The sequence below is a fragment of the Rattus norvegicus genome, chromosome 1 (assembly GCF_036323735.1).
Source record: "Rattus norvegicus strain BN/NHsdMcwi chromosome 1, GRCr8, whole genome shotgun sequence".
NCBI lineage: Eukaryota > Metazoa > Chordata > Mammalia > Rodentia > Muridae > Rattus > Rattus norvegicus.
Genome location: NC_086019.1, coordinates 90,155,681 through 90,178,455, shown reverse-complemented (window position 1 = coordinate 90,178,455; position 22,775 = coordinate 90,155,681). Strand labels below are relative to the sequence as shown.

Sequence of the window (22,775 nt, the reverse complement as noted above, 5' to 3'; positions counted from 1 at the left end):
ACCTCCAGTCACGAAACAATAATATTGAGATTTGCCTCCCAGCCCTCAAGCCTGGCGTCTCTCACTTCCTATCTTCTTTCCTCATCTGTCACAGCAGTGTTCGGTAGTGCGAGCCTTTTATCTCTTTGTCGGAGTCGATTCGAAGTATTTATTCTTTTCGTTCCTCTCCTAAATAAAATACTTCCTTAATTTCCTTCCAGATAGTTCACTGTGAATGGTGGGACTATCGCTCAGTGGCTGAACTCTTGCATACCACCCTAGGTTCAATCTCTAGAACTCCCAGGAAAAAGAAAAGGAACTCTAGTTGTTCGTGGTCAGTATTAATATGCAGAAATACAGCTCATTTGGGTATGTTGATTTTGCTAGCCGACATTTTGCTGGGTTTGCTAGTTTGGTTCTGAGAACATTCTGTAGAATGTTAAGGATCTTCTACAAACAAGTTTGTGTCTCCTACAGGTATCTGTCTCTTTTTTTACCACGTTATAGTTGGGCACTTTTGTGTCATTGTCTAGACTCATAGTTCTGTTAGGGCTCCTAAGAATCTCTTGAACAGAAGTGGTCACAGCAGGATCCTGTGTTCTTCCTGGCCTTAGAGGGAAGGCCGTCAGTGGCCCCATTGTGTACCATATTGGCTGTGCATTTCCATGTGTGCCTTTGTGACACTGAGCTAGACCAGTGTTCAGCGATTTTGTCAGTAAAAACTGTGAAGTTTCGTCATCTTTTTTTATTGATCTAATCGTATTGGTTATATATCTGTTCAGTTTTCTTTCTTCCCCTTCCCTCTCTGCATCGAGGCTACTGGACTGTTAGCACATCAGTGTTGAGTGCCCTTAGCATTCGTAGTATTCTGAAGAGTGGATGTTAGTAAGGTCTCAAATTTCAGTAACAGCTACCTCCCTTTTCAAAGTTAATCTGGGGAAAGGGTGCGTCGTTATCATTGTTGAACTTCCGGTATGTCGGCTTTCTGTAGGCTCGTCTCCGCTTGTCATCTTCATTCCCATCTCCACTTCCTTCCTTCCTCTAGTTTAATGGAGCTTTGTGAGTCAGAGTCTCATTATCTAACCCAGACTCTTCTCAAACTCACAATCCTCCTGCCTCAGCCCTGAATGCTAGGATTCTAGGCTGCATTATATCCTATACCTGGCTCATAGTAGTTTTTAAGTATTTAATACGATAACCAAGTAACCCTCTGGGCACGCTCCCACACACACGCAGGGAGTAAGAAGATGTTAGCTATACTTGTTCCCCACCATTAGTGTTAGCCTTGACATCAGGTAGCTAGGCTTACCTCTGATTGACCACACAGAGTTACGTACTTTAGAAAAAGAAAAAAAACCTTTTTAAGCCTCAGTTATCTTCACTCTTTAGATGGAAGTAATTTCAATGTGATAGACTCACCGTATAGATAAAAAACAGATACAAGTACGAGCCAGCTATATCATAAACACTGTTACCACGATTACCAACATTAGCGTTAATATTCACTCGAGCAAACTGGCTAGGGTTGAACCTCAAATGACTGCATACAACAAAGAGTAAAGAAGTGAGAGGTGAGGTAAAGAGGTGTAATTACATCAGGGGTATGGGGACACGCATGTCATCCAAAACGTGAAACCACATGGCTGAGAGAGAAAAAGGGAGTGGGTCTGATGCAAAATCTCAAACCTGGTAAGTTACTAGTTTTCATTTTCCAGGATATAGCTTTTATGGGCTTAGTCTGTGACGATGAGCCTGGGCTAGCCCTCAGGCCATATGCAGATAGGATCGCCTGGAAGCAGAGGAGGAGGTGTGTCTTCAAGCGTGGTACAACTCAGTTCCTGCAAAGTTAGGACTGAGTACTTGCAGTCACACAGCAAGAGAAAGGGGCTCTCACAGAGTCTGCCTTGCATTCCTACCCCACTGCAGAGAGCGTGGTCTCTGTACCTTCTGGCAATCAGATTGCAGCCATGAGGGACCACTTACCCACGACTGCCACAACTGAGACGCCGTGGAACAGATACAGCTGTGAAAACACTGCAAGTTTTAACATCCACAATAGCAGTCACCCTGTCTCACATTCCCTCAGCTTCAGGTGATTGCCAGAATAAACTCGATGGAATTGGGGGACTGGAAGGAAGAAGGAGAACCAACTTAGGGCACGGTGCGAAGGGAAGAGGCATTTTGCTAACTCAGCCAATCAACCTTCCCACAGACAACATATTCCCCAAAGGGGCAAACAGAAATAAAGTCATGCTGGAAGCTCTCCAGGATGCACCACTGGAAAATGCTTTCACTTCATTCCTTCTTGTCTTTTCTTTCTCTGACAGCTGATCCAACACAAGGAAATTCTGGCCTCTCAGAGGGTGCCATTGCAGGCATTGTGATTGGATCTGTGGCTGGAGTGGCCCTAATAGCAGCGCTGGCATACTTCCTTTATTCCAGGAAGACTGGCGGGTAGGACGGTCTTTCCTTTTTTGTTTTCTCCAGGTCTTAGTGTCATGCTTGGGAGTGGGCAAGGACTTCTCTCCTGCCTCTGAGCTAGAGCACTTCCTCTCCACTCCTAAGCCTCTGCTTCTCAGCATGGATCCTGTGAACTCAGCTTCCCTGCTTTTATGGTTCCTGAATGCCTCTATTCTTTGGAGTCCATTCCCACCTACTTAAAGAACAGATTCAATTTTGTCCTTGTATTCTCTGGTCAGGAAGCCAAGGTCCAAGAAGAGAGAGAAGTGAGGCACTCCAAGAAACAGCAAGACTAAGCAGGTAGCAGGTCCTGCTGACGGAAACAGCAGCAGGAGGGACAGAGGATAGGTTGAGAAGAGACCCTAAGACGAAGAAGAAAAGAAGCATTAAAGTCCTCTTGGTCAAGAAAATGAGTAGAAACAAAAGATCTAGAGCCACCTTGGGGGAAACCAAGCAGGACAGATGTAACACAGGGCAGGTGCAGAAGCAGCAGAGATAAGAAGCTACAACCTTAGGGATATAGTTCAAAAACAATAAAGTGCCAGCCCTGGGTGTGGCCATGGCACCCAGGGGCAAAGGAAAGCAAACTGAGTCTGGCAAGGAGGGGAGAGCAAACACTAGCCGGGATCACGGTGCGATCATGCACTGAGGTACCAGGAGGGAAGGCGGTGCCAAGTTGATGTGATGTGGCCTCATCACTGCCACCAAGGAGCCCCCAGGAATAAGCTGCCCACAGCGTCCTCCCCGACTCCAGGAGCAAAGGCCCCGTGTGCGGGAATAGTAGTCACAGTGTCTGATATTTATTTAGGGGAAGTGACCATCGAGATCTCACAGAGCACAAACCCTCAACCTCCAGCCACAGTAAGTAAAGCCAACCACACAACGAGAATTGGTGTCCTGCCATGTAGCATGCTCTCCCAGGGGATTCTGGGACCATTGACCATGCCTTCCTTTTACTGAAGGTAACTCTACTTCCCAATGCTAAGGACCCCACAAATCACCCCCTTCCTAGCTTCAGAAGAACGGCACAAGAGAGCCCTGGAGAAGGGCTCATTCCTCCTAGGCTAGGCAGGCCATAAAGAAGTCACGTTTCTCAGAGCCACACTAATGCCTCCTTCCCTACCTCTGTTACAAATGTGGGAATTCTACCTCGGGGAAACTTTCTTTGTTTTGTGGAATATCTGGTGCCGTGGCCTCCATGTTCCTCCTTGCCACTGGTGCATGCTGCTGGCAATCAATTCTGGGCATCTTGTGACCTGGGTAAAGCAGAAATGGCTCTGTACTGCTCCTCCTCTGGCACCAATGCAGTGGGTCTAGACCAGACTCTGGGCGAAGCTAGTTTCTGAACTGACTGTGGGCCACTTCCCCACCAGCCAACCCCTCCACCTGCTAGAAACCATAGAGCCTTATTTACATGCACTGATAAGTCTCTCTTGCTCCCCTAGATCTGGGTCCTTCTGACGACTCTCCTAACAAGGTAAGCGCTGCCGCTTTTGCTAGCTGTTTGCTCTAAAAAATGTCTCTGAGGAAAGTCGGGGATCTGTATTGTTTTGGTTGGTTGGCTGGTTGGTTTGAGACAGTGTCTCACCATGCAGCCTTGGCAACCTTTGAACTATGTAACCGAGGCTGGCCTTGAAATTGTGGCCACCCTCTTTCTTGCCTTAGCCTTTCATGTGCCGGGTTGACAAGTGTGTGTCACCGCACCAAGCTGAGAATGAGGTAGTTTTGGAGACAACTGTGAAAGCCAGTTTGGGTCTACATTCCTCAATGCCGCCAAGCAAAGAGAGATTGGTTAATGAGTCCCATGGGCCTAGTACAAGAGCGTGCGTTGGGATAATCTCCACCCTGTGTTTAATTTCTGGCTATTACTCCTAGGATTCTGTGGGCCTTGTCAAGGAACTTGAACTGTGTGATCCTCGAGTTTTGTCACCAGGGCAATGGGCATTCTGCCTACCTCAGAAAGAGACTAAAAGAATTAAGCAAGTTGATGTGCACACAGCACTGCCCACACAAAGTAGCACGTCACCCTCTGTCCTTCAGTCTAGACCTGCACTCTCTGTCCTTCAGTCTAGACCTGCTCTGACATCAAAGAATGGGTTCCATTCCAATGGGCCTGAGACCCTGTTCCTTCATTTTATAACAATTTTACCAAAATTTTATCATTTAAGCCTTTCAACAGAGCACACACATAGGCCAAAGAGTGCTTTAAGTCATAAGGACACTTTCACAGTGTCAACTCTTAAAGGTGGACCCCACCCACAGGGAGCACACAAACCCGTCCTCCCCTCAGACACGCTTGGCTGTCACGTTCCCTGCGAAGGGCAAAGGCAGTCGGGCGGTGCACATCCTCGAGCACATCTGGCTTCCATTCAGTACTGCTCTGTCGCACATCTGGATGGCTGACTGTGACAGGAGCCCCCTCCCACAGCTCAGCTTGCGCAGAGGTCACAGCATAGCGGTGCAAGATCACCAGCAAGGTGATGCCTGACCTTTGGTGCTGATGTCACTGAGGTGCTGATGTCACTGACTAACACTCATACTTGCAGGTGGATGACGTCTCATACTCTGTCCTGAACTTCAATGCCCAGCAATCCAAACGACCAACTTCAGCCTCTTCAAGCCCCACAGAAACAGTTTATTCGGTAGTCAAAAAGAAGTGACATTGTCTGTCCTGCTGACTGCACCAGTGATGCATTCCCAGATTCTCTCCCTCACGGGAGAGTCCCTGCACACACGCGCACGTGCGCGTGCACACACACACACACACACACACACATGCACACACACACGCACACACGCACGCACACACACACATGCACACACGCACACACACATGTATACACTCTATTGACTCCTTCCGTGTTAATAGAAGAAAAGGTGTATCCTGGAGCCTACAGAAAACCCAACCCTTTCTAGGCATTAAAATTTGGCCGAGAGAGAGGAACCAAAACGGCCCACCCCTTCACTTTTCTGTTTTAAATTGATGTATTCTGAGCACATTCACTCCTCCACCCAACTCCAAGTCCTGCCCTGTCAGAGTCTGACTTGAATTTCGATAAACCTCGGAGGTCACCTAAGTGCTTATGCCAAAAACCACAAAACCAAACAAAGCAAAACAGAAGCAGGAAATGGCCGATCCCATGTCTTAAGGCTGATGCGAAGCCACCACACATGAAGATCAAAGCCATAGGCATTCGTTCGCTGGGCAGTCCGCACACCAGCCAACTGTCACATTTACTGTGACATTAGAGTCTCTGAACCATGGGTCTTCACGCCTGAGCCCTTCTCCAGGAAACCCACTCAGAGCAACTAGAGAAACCCCTTGGCAGCAAACACCAGCAATTGCTAAGCAGGGTGCAGAAGAAAAGACGACATTTCTCACATCTACCAGGATGGCGCCCAGGAAAGCAGGGCTGGCGGTTTTGGACTGAGAGACATATGGAATTTGAAAAGGGAACAGAGAGATACCCTTTGAGGAGTGTCGAAATTATTTTAAAAGAAGCCATATTTGGAGGCGTTGGAATTTTCCTCTTCCTAAGACAATCCACTATTTGACATTTGTAGCTGCTGACTTTCCTTTCGCTGGGCGAGCTGATCAGTTTGCCTTAGGGCAACTAAATCTCACGTCTCCCTTGGCCCCCCGCACGCAAGCCCTTTGGATCGTGAGCTCCAAACCAAAAATAAATAAGTGAATCGTGAGGCGGTCCCTTGCAGAACCACTGTCATGGGTCAGGCTCCTACTTTTCTGTATTAGTCAAGAAAAGCCTGAGTTTTCCTTTCTCGTTTTTATCCTGTCGTTCTGGCCACAGCCCGGACAGTCTTCCTCTGAGATCTCTAGCTTGTCTACCTTCTTGTGTTTCTTTTAAACTCTCACGAAACTGCTTAACTTCAAAAAGTAAAATAATAACTTTCCTCATCTACACCAGAAAGAGACCCAACTCCGTTTCTGGAAACCTAGGATCAGCCTCCAGCTGCCCTCTGAACTTTCTGCCTTGTTTCCCCTTTCTTTTGACTCTAATACCTCATGCAGTGTCCTACCTGTTAGGATGACAGCACAGGCCACTAGGCCTGGCCACCCGTACATTCTGTCTGCCCTGCACTCTCAGGAAACCTTGGCCTCTGTCTGTTTGGTTCATGTGAAGTGTGCCCTTAAAGGAACAGTCACTCATACCGGAGGCATTGTTTACAGCCTGGAACATTCTACACAGTGCATCACTGGAAATGGGCTGCTAGCAGGGTTCTCGTACCCAGCCATGGCCTTTCTGTAGCCTCGGAAACCTGCCTTTCCACCAGGGATGAGTCCCAGCAGCGGAGAAAAGGCAAATGTAGTCTCAGGAACCCGCTGTTCAAAGGCACACCCTCTGTGCCTGTTAACCAAAGGTTGTATTTGATATCGAGTATTTGGTCTCATGCCATGCCTAACAGGCTTCTGAGAGAATTGTTTAGTTCTCCCACTCAGGGATTTCTTTCAGGGATTTCCAGCCCTAACATGACCTGTGTATATTTTGCTTCACCCACGCAATGCTGGGTTACTTCATTTTGCCCGGCTAAAGCCAAATCGGAGTTATTTGTAAATTTGCTCTATGTTCATAATAAAAATTTATATATCACTGATACCACTTGGTGGGTTTTTCTGTTTCTTGTTTTCGGTTATGCCATGCTTTGGATAGAAGCCAGGGTCTTGTATATGCCCGACACGTGCTCTGTGACTGACAGGATAGTCACAGGAAACGGGGTGCTGGAGAGAGGCAGTGTGAGGGAGCATGTGGCTTGCGACTGCCTTTGATTACTGGAGCCGCCTGGGCAGGAGGAGTTGTTTACTGTGCTAGAATACCCAAGTGGCTTCAGCTCTCCAAGGTAGCAAAGCAGCCTTCAGCGCAGAACGACCTCCACGTGGTTTTTTTTTTTTTTTTCACACTGAACTCTCCCTAGCATCTCCTGTTTCCCTCCTTGTTAAATTCCCTGTCTGTCCTCTTAAACCTCTGACCTGAATAAGTCCCAGGCATGAATTCCGTTGAGAGTTACCCTGTCATCTGATTTCCTTCATTTGTAAGCCATGGAAATGCATGTGTGGCCTGCCCTTCCCTGTCCCTTGTACACACCCAAGACACTGGAGACAGCACAGGCTCACTGTCCATTCTGTGATGGGGTCGAGGGTGTGCTACCCTCACACTTGAGCTTTCCAGCACCATCGCCATTTTGCCCTGACACCAGTCACTCCTCAGATGCTGTCAGTGTGCCCTTATCCCACCGTCTGCTCGGCTCCGAAGATCTCTGCAGATGGCTCCTGCATGCATTTCTCTAGCCCCTCCCAACCTCTTCCCGGAAGTCACGGCACTGCCTCCGAGTGAATACTCCTTTAAAAAGGCTCATCCCCCTGGGCACAACGATTCCTTTGTTTTACATTTATTTTATGTGTGTGTTTAACTGTTTGTTTTTTTTAAAAAAACAGTCTCCGTGTGTTTTCACTTCCCCATCACCCCCTCAGATAATTCCCTACTTCTCATCAGATGTGTCTCCTACACACCCCGTCCCTCTACCCTATGCACACATATGAACCTTAGCCCTGGTGCCGCACCTAAGATACCAAGCGGATCGATTTCTCCACTGTGTTCGCGGTGCTTACCCACACCCTTCGTCAAAAGCAATTTCACATAGCGCAGTCAAATGAGGACATCAGATTCAGGCAGGACACAAACTGTGTGGTTGACAATGTCTTCCTGATGGCCCAACTCACATATTCATGAGAGAGCGAAGTGAGAAGACGGCTCCTGACCCGAGGAAAAATAAATCCCTAAGACAGAGGACAGTGAAATGAACAATTATACAAAACTGGAAAGGGACAAATACCTCAGAAAAGACAGAGAAATGAGAGCTGAGGGGACAGCCCAGACACAAAGCACTTGCCCAGGAGGGCGAGGCTCTGTGTTTGATCCCCAGAACCGAAGGAGTGTACAGAGAAGGCCAATGGAAAACAGAAAATACGGCTACCTGCTAGAATCATTGAGAAATCTGTTAACCGTGCTCAGGCCCCATTCACAAACTCTAATTTAATTGTTCTGAAAGGGAAAACAAATGTCGGTCACCAAGATGCTATTAGTGGGCAGTGGTGATGGTTAGTGCTAGCCGTCACCTCGAGAGAACTGAGAATCACCTAGGAGACAAGCCTCCGGGCACATCTGTGACATTGTCTAAATCAGGTTAACCTATACGAATGGCTGCGAGGAATGTCTTGGTTAAACGACTTGAAGTGGGAAGTCTCAACCTCCTTGTGAGGGGGCTCCCTGTGCGGTGTGTCCTGGACTGTGTAGGCGGAGAGGGGGATGGGTGACACCAAGCGTCTGTCTCTCTGCACTTCCTGGGTGTGGATCGGATGCGACCAGCTGCTTCAAGCTCCTCCCACTGTAACTCTCCCACCACGGCCGGACTTGATCCATGAGCCCAAATAAACCTTCAGTTGCTTTTCTCCATCTATTATCGCATCAGTGGAAAAAAGAAACTGTGACAAGGTTCAAGACGGAGGCTCCCTGCTAGAGTAGGTAGAAGTGGGGCCATGGCTTTTAGCTAGGGTCGTACATCATTTAGGGAATTTCTCAACATGATAAGTCTTGAAGCACAGAGATGGAGATGAGAGGGTGAGAGAGCACACAGTGCAATGGATGTAACACACGTGTGCACTCAATGTGACGGACGTGACGGGCGAGAGCTGTTCTTTGAGGTGCAAACAGAAAGGTCCTCAGGAAGAAACTGTTGACAAAGAGCTCCGTTTTAAAGACTGACATTTCCAAGTGTGATGAGCGAGGGAGGGATGTGAGATTAGGCGCTGCACACTCGCGGCACTGTGAAGACCTCCACTGGTTCAATCGCTCTAGAACAGAGTTAGATACGCTCCCAACACGCCAAATAAACACGTCTACGACCCAGCCATCTCACTCCAAAAATAAAAAATAAATATACAAAGATTTGCCTATGAACGTTCGCAGCATTATAAATTTATAACCAATGTATTTTTAAATCCACCATCAGATGAACTGAACAAACATGTGTCCGTAGGATAAACACTAATCTAATTCTAGTAAGAGCACCAGTGGAAGGGGAAGCCCTTGGTCCTGCTAAGACTGAGCCCCCAGTGAACGTGATTGTTGTGGGGAGGGCGGCAATGGGGGGAGGATGGGGAGGGGAACATCCATAAAGAAGGGGAGGGGGAGGGATTAGGGGGATGTTTGCCCAGAAACTGGGAAAGGGAATAACACTCGAAATGTAAATAAGAAATACTCAAGTTAATAAAAACAAAAACAAAAACAAAAAAAAACAAAAACAAAAAACAAAAAAACCCATTAATCTACCGTGAAATTGATAACTCCATGTAACATGAAATTTGTGATTCTTGCTGGATGCTGTGGTAAGCACTTGAGCCCAGCAGGTCTAAGCCACCCTAAACAAAGCAAATTCCCATCTCAATAAACGGAAGGTGAGGAGGTGCTGAGAGGGACCCAGGGTGAAGAAGACTTGCTGCTCTGGCCAAGGGCCACGTTTAGTTCCCAGCACACGTTAGACGGCTCACAACCGAAGTGGAACCGAAGGGTTCTCGGAGAGTCAGCTGGATGCGGTTTTGCTGGGCCAGGCACGTGAAGGAAGGTTTTGTTAAAGTGGACACAGATGTGAAGGCTAACTCAGACTCGTGAAGGAACGTTCAGCTGAAGCAGACGGGAGAGAGGATGTTGTGCAGGAGAGAGGATGTTGTGCTAAGGCAAGCGAGAGAAAGGACATGTGATGCAAGGTTCTTTGCTAAGGACACACATGCATTGGTTTACCTCACATTGCACATGTAGCTGAGCTGCATCTGTCAGGACTCCGTGGAGAGAAACTCACCAAAAACTCTGGTGGTGTGCCGTAGTTTGTTGCCACTTCCAAGGTCTCGGACTAATTGGATGCACGTGCTGAGGCAAGACACGTGATGCTGGAGGGTATAAACAGGACTCCATGGAGTGGTGGAGACAGAGCTTGGCTTGCCGGTACAGCTGGCTGTGCAACGCTTGCGGGTCTTGAGTCCTCCCTGATCTTTGCTTTCCTGAGAGAGGGAGCTTCTCCTGGTGTTCCCATCAGTCCCTCCCACTGACTCGTGCTGAGGCTGAGGCCTGGCTGTCTGTGCTAGGTTCTGTCACTGCTATTGCTTACCCAATTCTACCTAACGGGATGGCTGGTGTATCCGTGAAGTGTTTGCCAGTGGATCGAGCTGCCGCAGCCCGCTAACCTGTCTATGAACTGCCAATTTCCAGACAACTCACATGGGAGTTGCTCCAAAGAACCTTTCTAACAGGTCCACTTCCCCCGTATCCGTTCTTTTCTACTACCTGTGGTGGGGTAAAAGGAGGTTAAAGCATGTAAGAACCATCATTAAAAATAGGATTTGAAAGAAATTAAAGTTACACAAATCTACCTGTGACTACAGTGCCAGATGATCAAACACCCTTTTCTGGCCTCTGTGTACACACACACACACACACACACACACACACACACACACACACACATACACACACCGTAATTAAAATATTTTAAGAAAAGGTGGAATTCGGCAGTAGTGTGCTATTCGCAGCAAGTCAGACACACAAAAAGCAAATGATGCCATCTACATTGTGGACAGTGGACAATTCTAATTAATAGTGCTAAGAATTCACATTTGTGGGGCTGGAGAGATGGCTCAGGTAAACAGCACTGGATGTCCTTCCAGAGGACCCATGTTCTATTCCCGGTGCCCACTTGAAAGCTCACAACTGTCTATGACTGCAGTTCCTGGAGCTCCAACTCCTCTCCTAGCCTCCTCAGACACCAAGGCGCACAGGTGATCGCAGGCAAGCATGCAGGCAAAAGGCTCACACACACAAAGGTTTTAATCAGTTTTAAAGAACTGACCCGTGAAGGCGGGATCTGCTGCAAAAGGATTCGAAGAGACTTGAGGGTCAGATCACACATCGTAAGCCCAGAGGCATCGCACATTGACCAAACTCAGGTTGTAAGTCGAGGAGGTCTGTGCCTGCCAGTTAGTAAGGAGGCCGATGCAGGAGGATCGTCTGAGCTAAGAGCTTGAGACCAGCATAGGCAACAAAGCAAGACCCTCGTGACACAAGGGGAAAAATGTACAGACTAGAGAGTGGTCCAGAGAGGACGCGCGCTTAACACGCAGGAGGCTCGGAGAGTGAGACCTGCACCACAGAAGCAACGTCACAGCACCACGGCCCCGGTTCACATCGGCAGATTTTAGTTTTACCTCAGTTTCTCTCTATATACATGTGTTTATATGGGGAGGGGTGCACGTGACATAGCATTAATGTGGAGGTCAGAGGGCAACTTGTGAGAATCGGTTCTCTTCTTCTACCATGTGGGATCCAGGGATCCACTCGGGTAGGTCGTGAGGCTTGGTGGCAAGTGCGTTCAAAGGCTGAGCCATCTCCATGCTCCTCTACCTCAGTTTATTTTATATACACACATATATGTATATATACACATATATGTATGTGTATATACATACATGTCTGTATATACACACGTGTGTATGCATATATACATGTGTGTATGTGTGTGTGTGTGTGTGTGTGTGTGTGTGTGTGTGTGTGTGACATCCCTCTGGATCTGTAATTTTCTTCCACTATTCAGGGTCTGGCTGAGCCTGAACTCCCTGAACTCCGTATCACCCAGCCCCCACCTCTGGAATAGCTAGGGTCACAGGCATGTGTACCTCACCACCTTATTTTTGGGTGGAGATCAAACTCACAGTCCCTGGTATGTGAGGCCCCGGGCTGCTATCCACTGAGCTACACAGCCAGCACAATAGGACCATGTGCAGATGCTTCAATAACACTTGTTACTTCACTGGTTCAGTTCTCTGCAGTGACAGATTGGGGGCAACTTTACCCTGGTCACAGGTGGAGAGTCATCTAGGGTCTTACTTGGCCTATCGTCTCCTCCATTTAAGCAAAGGAAAGCTCCCTCCCACATCTCCAATATCCCGCCTCCCGCCCTCAACACAAGCCAGTGAAAACTCCCTGGTTTTGAAAGGTATATTTCAGTAGATTCTACCCTCACAGACGATCTCTTCTTGATTAATCAAAACTGGTGTAAGACATAAATATACCTTCCAAATCCCGACCGCCACAAGACAATGTAGTGGTGGACATAGGCGGTATCTGAATAGCATTCTAGTTTCGGGGCAGACAGCAGCCGAGGGCTCTGTGTAGCACAGCACCTCATGGCCACCCTGCTCTGAAGCCCTCATAGAGTCCTGGTCTGCAGGACACAGGGTGAAGGATTCAAACACGTAAATGTGATGTAATGTGAGACAGGAGACTGCCGCTCTGTCCTATTGTCATGCCAAAGTGCCACAAAGCTGGGGGTCGTGCTATGCACCTGTGGTCCCAGTATTTGAGAAGCTGATACAGGAGGATTACCGCAAGTATCAGGTCATTCTGATCTACATAGTGGAAACCAAACCAGCCAACCAAGACACTGTCTCAAACAAACAAACAAAAAATGACAAACAAACAAAATAACCGGCACACTTAGAAAGCATAAAGTTTGCATACATACAACTAGGTGTATGTACATAAGAATGCATGTATGTACATACTAGTACAGGCGTGTGCATGCAAATACATGTGTGTGCATATGAGTGCATGTGTGCTCATGTAAGTGCATGGGCATACATATGATTGCATGTATATACATGTGATTGCACGTGTACACATACAAGTACATGTGCAAACATACAAGTGTATGAGACACAAAGTGTCAGCAAATTTGGCTGCTCACTTTCATCTTCCTTTAGTAAATATTTTAAGTAAAATTTTGCAATAGCCAAAATATAATTATAAATAATTTCTCTCTTCTCCTTCCTCCAGTCCCTCCCTATATAACAGCCTCCCCCATCAGCTCCTTTCAAACTCATGGGCTCTTTCAAATGAAATTTATTTTTAATTGATATAAAGACATAAAACTGTACAGATTAGTGGAGTACAATATGGTGTTTTTGATACATTGTACAACATCCAGATACAATTGAACATATAGGCAGCTCGGTCTCTAACGCACCCCCATGCAAGCGCTGAGGACCTGAGTTCAAATCCCCAGCACACACAAAAGCCACGCATGGCGGCATGCACCTGTATCCCGAGCAGGGGGCCGAGGGTAGAGACAGACAGATCTGAAGGCCCCACCGGCCAGACTATCTGGGTAAAATAGTGATCTCTGGGTTCACAGAAAGACCCTGCCTCAGGAAACACGGTGGAGGACCTGGAGACACGGCTCCGTGGTGAGAAGCACAGGCGACCCAGGTTTGACGCCCAGGCCCTGCACGGTGGCTCACAACCATCGACCACGCCCATCTCAGGGATCTGGTGCCCTCTTTTGACCTCTGCGAGCACGGGGCATGCATGTGACACACTACACATACAAATAAAAATAAATCTCAAATTTTTTTTTAAAAATTGAGGTGGAGGAAGACACCCTGATCAATCTCTGGCCTCTACACATGCACATACAGATGAGTTCACATATACACACACTCACCATACACACGCATGTGTATACATATATACTCACGCATATCTGTATATACAGACACACCATACACACACAAGCACATCATACATACACACTCACACACATGCATATACAGATAGACACACAGACAAACACACACACACACACACACACACACACACACACACACACAATGCAGAAAGGATCCAATGCAAGAGGACAAAGGATCAAGCCAATGCTATCAGCAAGCATTTAAACTGACCACTAAAAGTTAAAGTTCTGAGAGGTTGAAGGCTTACTTAGCAAGCCCTCATTACACCAACAAACCAAAAAGAGGAGCCCAGTGACAGCTCCGTGAGCACAGCTCACCCTGCAAGCATAAGGGCCTAGACCTGCTCTTATTAGATAATAATAATAATAATAATAACAACAACAACAACAACAACAACAACCAGGGCATTGTGGCTGTAACACCACGCCACTGGGAGAAGCAAAGACGGTCAAAGTCCAGTGTCTCCCTGACCAATCAGCCTACAGGAATGGGTGAGTTCCAGGGTCAAAGAGAGATCCATTCAGTCTCACTAAAAAAGAAAGAGGAAACAGAGGGAAGAAAGGAAGTGAGGGATGGAGGGAGAGAGGGAGAGAGTCGGGGAGAGAGTAAGGGAGGAAGGGAAGGAGAGAGGGAGAGAGAGAGAGAAAGGGAGGAAGGGAGGGAAAGAAGGAGGAAGGTTAGGAGGTTAGGAAGAAAGGAGGGACAGGAAGTCTCTGAGTTCAAGCCCAGCAGGGTTTATGGAGAGTGTTCCGGCTAGGACTGCATCGTAATATGCTCTCTCAATAAGAAAAGGAGAGGGAAAAAGAAAGCAATGGCTCAGTGGTAGGAGCACTGGCTGCTCTCGCAGAGCCCCTGAGTTCAGTGATCCCAACATCACGTGGAGGCTCACAATCGTCCGTAACCCCAGTTCCGAGGATGGAATCAGATGCCCTCTTCTGAACTCCGTGGGCACCAAGCTCACACAGGATACACGGATGTACCTGCAAGCACCCATATGCAAACTCATAAATAAATCTTTTTCTAAAAACTCCAGATTTGCTTGGGGAACTCAAAGAGAAGAGAAAGGCACGGGTGAGCGAGCGCACTTGGCCCGAGACAATGAAGGCCGGAATGAGAGATGATTCATTCACGTTCATTTGGAACGTAAGTCCCTGCTCTCTAGAAGCTGATGAAACAGTCAGACAGTCAGACACCTGGACAAACAAAAGTGCTGAGCTAGGCAAACCACCTCCCTGTGACCAGGACAGGCGAAGAAGGAGATAGCAATCTGCCTTCGACCAGGTTGGACAGAGCATCCCAGGCCAAAGGGCAGGTAGGAAGGAGGGCAGCAATGGCACCACGTCTGCCCACTGCATGACTTACTTGCAGCCACACTGATTAAGTGCACAAGACGCTGAGCCCGTCCACCTGTGCCGGAATCCTGCTCCTGAGTCCCCAGCTCGGGGAGACCTCAGGCAAGCTCAGTATGTCTCTGCTCGTTGGATTTTTATAAAGCAATAACCATCACCGTTTATACTTAAGGTGGACTGCCTCAAAGGACAAGAAATTAATCATTGAGCAAACACTTAGAAGACAGTTGGCAGGTAATAAACGTTACTTATCAACCTAGTGGCAGAAAAAGAAACACTTTTTGAAAACCCCAACTCATTTGTTGGTTACATATTTCCCTTTTCGTTAAGCTAAACGTTTGTAGAAACTAACTTTTTAAGGAAGACTTGATTGAAGGGGAGGGGACATGTCACTGACTACATATGGAGGTCAGAGAGCGACTTTGGCTTTTCCCTCTCATGTTTACATTGGTCTGAGGCATCAAAATCAGGCCACGAGACTTGCATGGCAAGCATCTTAACCCACTAAGGCATCTCGCCAGCCCTGTAGAGACTACCTTTGATGTGTCTCTATATCTCCAGAACTTAGCCTATGTGCATACACATAACAGGCCCTGCTGGTAAGTCTCCTTCCAGTAGACAAGGGAGGGACCCCCAACCTCTGTCTAATAACCTCCTTATTGCAGTTGCGCTCCAATCCTGCCATTCTTGAGCTTCCTTTGCCTTTCTTCCTAGTCTGGCTACTCTGCACCAGGGATACTGACTGAGTAGCTGGGTGCTCTGCTCCCTTCCCTGCGAGGTTTCCTGCTCTCCGTAGGTGCAAATGCTGCCACATAAGTAAAAGATTTTACAAATAAATTTAAACATTTTTATCAATCGTTCCATTCATTTACATCTCAAACGATATCCTCCTTGCCGTTAAAAAAAAAAACCAAAAAACCAAAACAAACAAACAAACAAACAAAACGCCTTCTGCATTCAAGCTGGAGAGACAGCTCAGTAGTAAGAGCACTGGACGCATTTGCAGAGGACTGGGTTTAGTTCCCAACACTCACATGGTTCCTCCTAACTGCCTGTAGCTCCATTTCCATGGGCTCCATAACCTCCGACGCCCTCTTCTGGACCCTGCAGGCACTGCACATGTGGGACACATAAACTCAAACACACAGACACATTAACAGGAAAGTCAGTCAATGGAGACAGAGGAGAGGCTGGACTTGTAGATCACTGGCCCCACACACATTCAGGAGATGTAACCAGCTCCATTGTTAGACTGTGAGGCTTCAGGCCTGAGGGAATCCTGCACATACACTTGGGTTATCAGGTGACACTATGCTGTGGTACTCCGAGGTTGAGAAATGGCTGGGGAGAGGAAGGAAATGCAACAAGCATGGTGGGGGAAGCCTTCTGTGAACGTTTCACTTGTAAATGCCAAGGTTTCTTTCTCCCTGCTCACAGACACTCTCACTTTGACCCCAAGACTAGACATGGGTAACATAAGGACCTGGAGCGTGAGAACTGGGAGGAGACAAAAGAACGAGCTGCTAGACTTTAAAGTTGAAGCAAAAAAGGTCAAAGGCAAGTTCCTCTGTGTACAACATGCCCTCTGGCCTGAGCCTCTAGACAGAGGCTGGACCATGACCCCGGTCTCCCCAAGAAGATGGATTACTGGGAGATCATTAACTAACCGCCTGGCCACAGAAGGAAACTCAGGCCTCTAAAAACTTCCCTCTGCTCATTTCCCCCAAGTAGTCACTGAGAAGACGGGTCAGGCTGCACCCTCAGCACTGGAGTTTAGGAGCTCTTTGCTGTGAAGGTGACAGGAGGGAATCACGAAGCAGGACTGGGTTCTGGGGAGAATGTCCACAAATGGCAGGCGGGGCATGATTTGTTTAAAGGTCAAAGTCTCATGAAGTGAACCAGACTTCCTTCACAGTCTGGGCTGCGTGTGATGAGAGCTTTGTGTCACAACTGGAGCCCAGAAGGAACCCGGAGTTCTCCATGCTTGGAACGACAGCAAAGGAGATCAAGAAGGCCAATAGATACAAATATTCAGCAGCCAGTAACACCCGGGCGTGACTATAGTCAATGAACCTGACTTTATTCTACATGGGTCTACATAGGCCTACCACCCTACATGGTATGTGATCAGAATGCTTTGGATACTGTGATGGTTTTCAAGCATTTACAAACCATCACAGATACTGACAGAGGAATCTAAGTAGATTGACAAGGTCTGCCCAGTGGCTCTCAGAATAAGGGCCAATTGCCACCTGGTCTGACCCGAGTTTGATCCTTGGGGCCCACATGGTAAAGAGAAAGAATCAACTCTGGAAGGTTGTCTGTTCTCTGATCGCTACATATAAGTAAACCAATGTAACAAAAAATGCATTCACAATAAAAAAATTACAAATGTATTATTAGATACATTTATTACTGGTGAACTATTTTAGGGCACCCACATTTATCTGAATATGGTGTATTTGTGAATGGGGTCTAGTGGGAACCCTCATATCCTTCATACTTTGTTACTTCCTTATGCTAATTTTATATAGGGCTGAGGAAGAGTAGAATATTGACAGCGGCTGGAGGAGGCCACATCCCCCGTGGAAGCTTTCCTGGGTGACTGCATCCACAAACCCTGTTTGGTTCAAAGCAGAAGGGTGGGAGAAGTGGGCAGAACTAGAACTACGTTGTCCCTCACTGATAAGAAGACCCTCACGCCTTCCTTATCCCACACAGAACACGTAAGCCTTGCTCCTTGGTTGACTACTTCACTTGCATTGCGATGCCTAAAGAAATTCCATTGTATGCTAGGCATCCATCTTGGTACCCAGCAGCCATTTGTCTCAGACCTCGGCCCCTGGAAGATACATCCCCAGTGACCTGACTGTGATCCTCACCCAAAACTGAAGGGCCATGAGTATCTACTCGTAATGACATGACTGAATGATTTTTCTTTTTCTTTTCTTTTCTTTTTTTTTTTTTTGTCTCTTGTAACTTGCTCATGCAGATACCCTAAGATAGTTCTGAGTTGCATTCACCTCTTAACTTGGCAGAACAGACCAGAGTTTGTTTGCTTGTGTAGATATTAAAGGTCTTCTTGCGGTTTTCCCCTTTAAAAATCCTTCCCTCGACCCCTTTCTCGTGGCAATCTCAAATTTGGCAGATTGCTCATCCTGCTAGCAACTAATCCATACATCTTTAATTATAATTGCCTTGAGTCTATGGTCTTTTCCCAGGAGTCACAGAGAAGAGAAGGTCACCTGACTACAGGACAAAGAGAGAAAACAAAACGGACCAAGAAAAAATATTGTGTGATTTAAATAACTAAAATACAAACTTTCTGTGCTTTCAGATGTATAAACTTATTATACGGTTAAGAATATTCAAAGCAAAATCCATAAAGAAAACAAAAAACACGTTGCTAATATTTTCTGAGTTCCTGAAGAAGTCTGGTTTTTATCGTTTTCTGTTTCATGGTCTGTAGGTTACAGATCCTTAGATTACTCTGCAATTTAATGAGACTGAAAAAGTGTACCAAGCTTTTGAGGTTGTCTGCCTCCATTTGCAGGCACAAACAAACCCTTAAAATCTCTCTATAGGGGCTGGAGAGATGGCTCAGTGGTTAAGAGCACTGACTGTGCTTCCAGAGGTCCTGAGTTCAATTCCCAGCAACCACATGGTGGCTCACAACCATCTGTAATGGGATCCGATGCCCTCTTCTGGTGTGTCTGAAGACAGTGACAGTGTACTTATAAAATAAATAAACCTTTAAAAAATCTCTCTATAACAGCCAAGCAATGGTGGCACATGCCTTTAGTCCAAGCACTCAGGAGGCAAAGGAAGGCAGGTCTCTGGGAGTTCAAGGCCAGCCTGCTCTACAGAATGCGTTCCGGGACAGCCAGGGCCACACAGAGAAACCTCCTCTTGAAAAACAAAGAAAACAAAACAAAGCAACCCACAAGTCTCTCTATTAACTCCGGACATTGCCTATTGGAAAGAATCTAAGCTGAGCTCGTTAGAAGTTAGAATCACTTCAGAGGAGATGAGCAGGTCCCCTGGCCTTCACCTAAGCATTCAGCCACCCATCCTCACTAGTTAGCCCTAATTACAACAGGCCTCAAAGCTTTCGGGGAAATCTAGGGTGTACAGGCTAAATGCTAAGAATAAGGAGGGGTTCCAGCTACACTGCAATGTGGGGAGTCTCCAGACACTGTCTAATATCTCCTTAGGAAAAATTTCATATAGTAAGTGGTACATGTCTTTGCTAACTGTCATTTCTCATGTTATTTAATTATTTAATTGAAAAAATGTATATAAAAACCAAGGTGGCTGAACACAACCGCAGATTATGTCCAGCTCCTTGGCTTCCTCTCTCTCCCTTTCTTGGTCATTATTTACAAAACAGTGTTGCTATGTTCAAGGTCATGGCTATTCGAAGTTCTTGCCGAAATGTAAACTTTCTCTCAGGATATGTAAGACTGCTGGAGAGAGACATGTAAAATTCCAAGCAAAATGTTAACTTATAACTTGTGACAAAATATTAATAGTTAAAAAAAAACCCTATACACAGGCAATCTTACTTGCACGTTTATATGAAATTTAAAATCAGGTCCTGTTTTCTCCTCTTGAAACTAAGGAGACAACAGGTCTCTGACATACTTTAGACTAGGATGGATATTTTATATGATGATTTTTATCCTAAAATTTTTAGATCAAAAACAACACGTGTTTAATAAAATGCATTTGATAAATAAAGTCTACTTAGGTTAACAATAACAGACTTGAAGATATCTGTCTGGCTTGTTGGTCTTTGCTAAGCTTTGGCTGCTTGGATAAAATGAGTCTTGGAAGAAACTGTGATATTCTGCAAGGTTGTACGGAGAAGGGGTAAGGGAAGGAAGGTTCCCAACCTCTCTGTGGACTCCACTTATGATTTTATACAACTCCCGATCTCTCTATGGGCTCTGCGATTTAAACTTTTATTTTGATACTAAGAGACCTTCAGTTCAAAACTTATAATTTTAAGGCTAAAACTTAACAGGAATAAAACTGTGGCATCCTGATTCTGTAAGAGCTGCTAACCTGACAGCCATGATGGCTGGATCCAGCCCCTCAGACACGCTGGTAAGCTCTGGAGAGAAAAAGGCCAAGCTGAGGACTTGAAAACCCACCAATCTCTGAGCTCACCCCAAACTCAGGATATGAAATCTCACCAATCCCCACCCTGGAAAACTTTACCCCACCACCACCACTAAGAAACCCTATATAAGCCTGCTTCCCAGAGGTGGCCGCACTCTAGTGTGTTCCCCAATACGTCTGTTCTGTGAGGTTTGTTGTACAATGTGATTTTGTGTTAGTCCTTGGCTCCGCTCCAAACTCTCAGGATGCCTTTTCCCTCGGGGCTGTAACTCTTGCAGTGAGGGTCTGAGAAAATGATTTAAAGTTTGCAAATGTAAGTTATAAAGGTCTAAAATCAAGTCATTGGGTCCCCTTGAACTGGAGTTACAGATGATTGTGAGCCACCATCTGGGTGTTTGGGAACAGATCCCAGGGCCTCTGGAAGAGCGGCCAGTGCTGGGAATCCCTGAGCCATCCTCATCTCTCCAGCTCAAACTCAGCCTTCTCAACCCAGTGTGCCAGTCCCACAGTATCTGCCCTGCGTCCTTCTGACATGTCCCCATGCGCTCTGTTGCAATACTCACAGCTGCTTGCAGCCGCCTGGTGTTGTCCGGTCATGGAGTACACGTGCTGTGCTTAAAAGGCCCTTCCCTTGGCTCCCATTCCTCACTGAGAATTCAGCTCTTTAAATAGACAAGCAGGCTGCACATGGTGGTCTTTAATCCCAGCCCTCAGGAGGCAGAGGCAGGAGGATCTCTAAGTTCAAAGGCAGCCTAGTCCAGGCCAGCTCTACAGGACCACAGAGTAAAATGTTTATATGGTGCGAATTCTCTAGCTAGCCTCATGCCAGCACTCCAGGTTCAGTTAGGAAACCCTTCCCTGTATTCCTGCAGCACCCTCTGTGTTTCAATCTACAACCGTCTGTTTGTTTGGCCGTCTCCCTCACAGAGCCATGAATCCCTTAAGACAAACCACATTTACGTTCTAGTAGCCGATGTGGTACTTCATGCAGCGCTTAGTGCCTGGAGACATTTGGGAAACTGATGTTTAAAAAGAGAGTACGTGAAGAGAGGAAGGAAGGGATCTAGGTATAAGGCACGTGAAATGTTCGCAATATCTATTTTTAATAAAAAATGTATTTACTTAGAAGCATTAAGAATGTCAACAAAACAGCCGCCATTTTTTTTTTTTTTTTTTTGCTATTACAGAGTTGCACTCAGTTAACAAAACTACAGTTATCTCCGTAGAAGCTGCTCAGAGACAACTGAGGATGGAAAAAACAAAAACAAAATCAAACTCCTGTCCCCATACATAACTAATTTGTGCCGTGCACCAATAAGAACCTGCTTTATTTCCATGCCAGTTTCCACCCCCAGACTGTACCAGGCAAGGTTAGTGGCTATGGAAGACACCACCAGGACAGGGCTAGCTAAAGACACACTCGGTAGTGTGTTAACTGTACATGAAAAGACACCGTGCAGCTTACAAACAAATCTGACACAGCCTTGCATTTCAATTTTCTTTAAAAGATGTGAGTTGTGTACAGGGGGGTTAAATGCTTTATAGACAAGAAAAAACTGTGTTAGAACCAACTTTTCTTCATCATCTTCCTCATCCTCTCCATCCTCCTCCTCATCTTCCTCTTCTTTTCCCTGCTCTCCTCAGCCTTGACCACCCCCCCCCCCTTTTGCTGCATCAGGCTCTCCTTCAGCTCTGTAGGCAGCAATGTCCTTCTCGTACTTCTCCTTCAGCGTGGCGGCCTTCTCATAGGGCTGCTTGTCATCATGGCAGTGTTGGCCCACATCTCTCCTAGTTTCTTTGCACATCACCAATGATCAGCCAGGATCATTGCCTTTGATTTTGGGGCGGTACTCAGAACAGAGCAAGAAGAGGCCAAAGGAGGCTTCTTGAGGGCACTGGGGTCCTTGAACTTCCTTTGGTCTCCCCTTGTGGGGGATGTAGGTTTCCATTTCTCTTTCATAGCGAGCCTGGGCAGCCTTTGCCATGTCTTCACATTTCCCCCTTTCTTTAGCCACATGGTCTTCCACCTCACTGAGCACTTCTTGGACAACTCTGAGAAGCTGACAGAGTTGGGTCAGCTTCTTCTTGTGCTCCTCCCGGCAGGTTTGCACAAAGAATGCATGTGAGGACATTTTGCCTCTCGGCTTCTTAGGATCTCCTTTGCCCGTGTTTAGTTGATTTTCCTCCGCGAGGCACAGAGTCGCCCAGTGCCCGCCGGCTCTCGCTGTCTCTGTGGAGCTCAATGTACTGTAATGGCCGTCAATATCTATCTT

At 46.7% G+C, this 22,775-nt stretch overlaps 1 protein-coding gene and 1 pseudogene across 6 annotated transcripts in view; one reads left to right on the top strand and one right to left on the bottom strand.

The window, feature by feature from the left end:
- Positions 1-7,055, top strand: part of Ceacam1 (CEA cell adhesion molecule 1) — a 16,410-nt gene extending 9,355 nt beyond the window's left edge. For 2 of the 6 annotated variants that reach the window (NM_001033860.1, XM_039091997.2), the window contains 4 exons: positions 2,307-2,433; positions 3,248-3,300; positions 3,885-3,916; positions 4,986-7,055. In NM_001033860.1, coding sequence (NP_001029032.1) covers positions 2,307-2,433; positions 3,248-3,300; positions 3,885-3,916; positions 4,986-5,099 — 326 coding nt within the window. In that variant the 3' untranslated portion in view covers positions 5,100-7,055. Of the gene's footprint in view, positions 1-2,306; positions 2,434-3,247; positions 3,301-3,884; positions 3,919-4,985 lie in introns of those variants that run through there. The other 4 variants (NM_031755.2, NM_001033862.1, NM_001033861.1 and 1 more) reach the window with 4 other exon arrangements.
- Positions 1-22,775, bottom strand: part of LOC102549342 (uncharacterized) — a 91,639-nt pseudogene extending 68,864 nt beyond the window's left edge.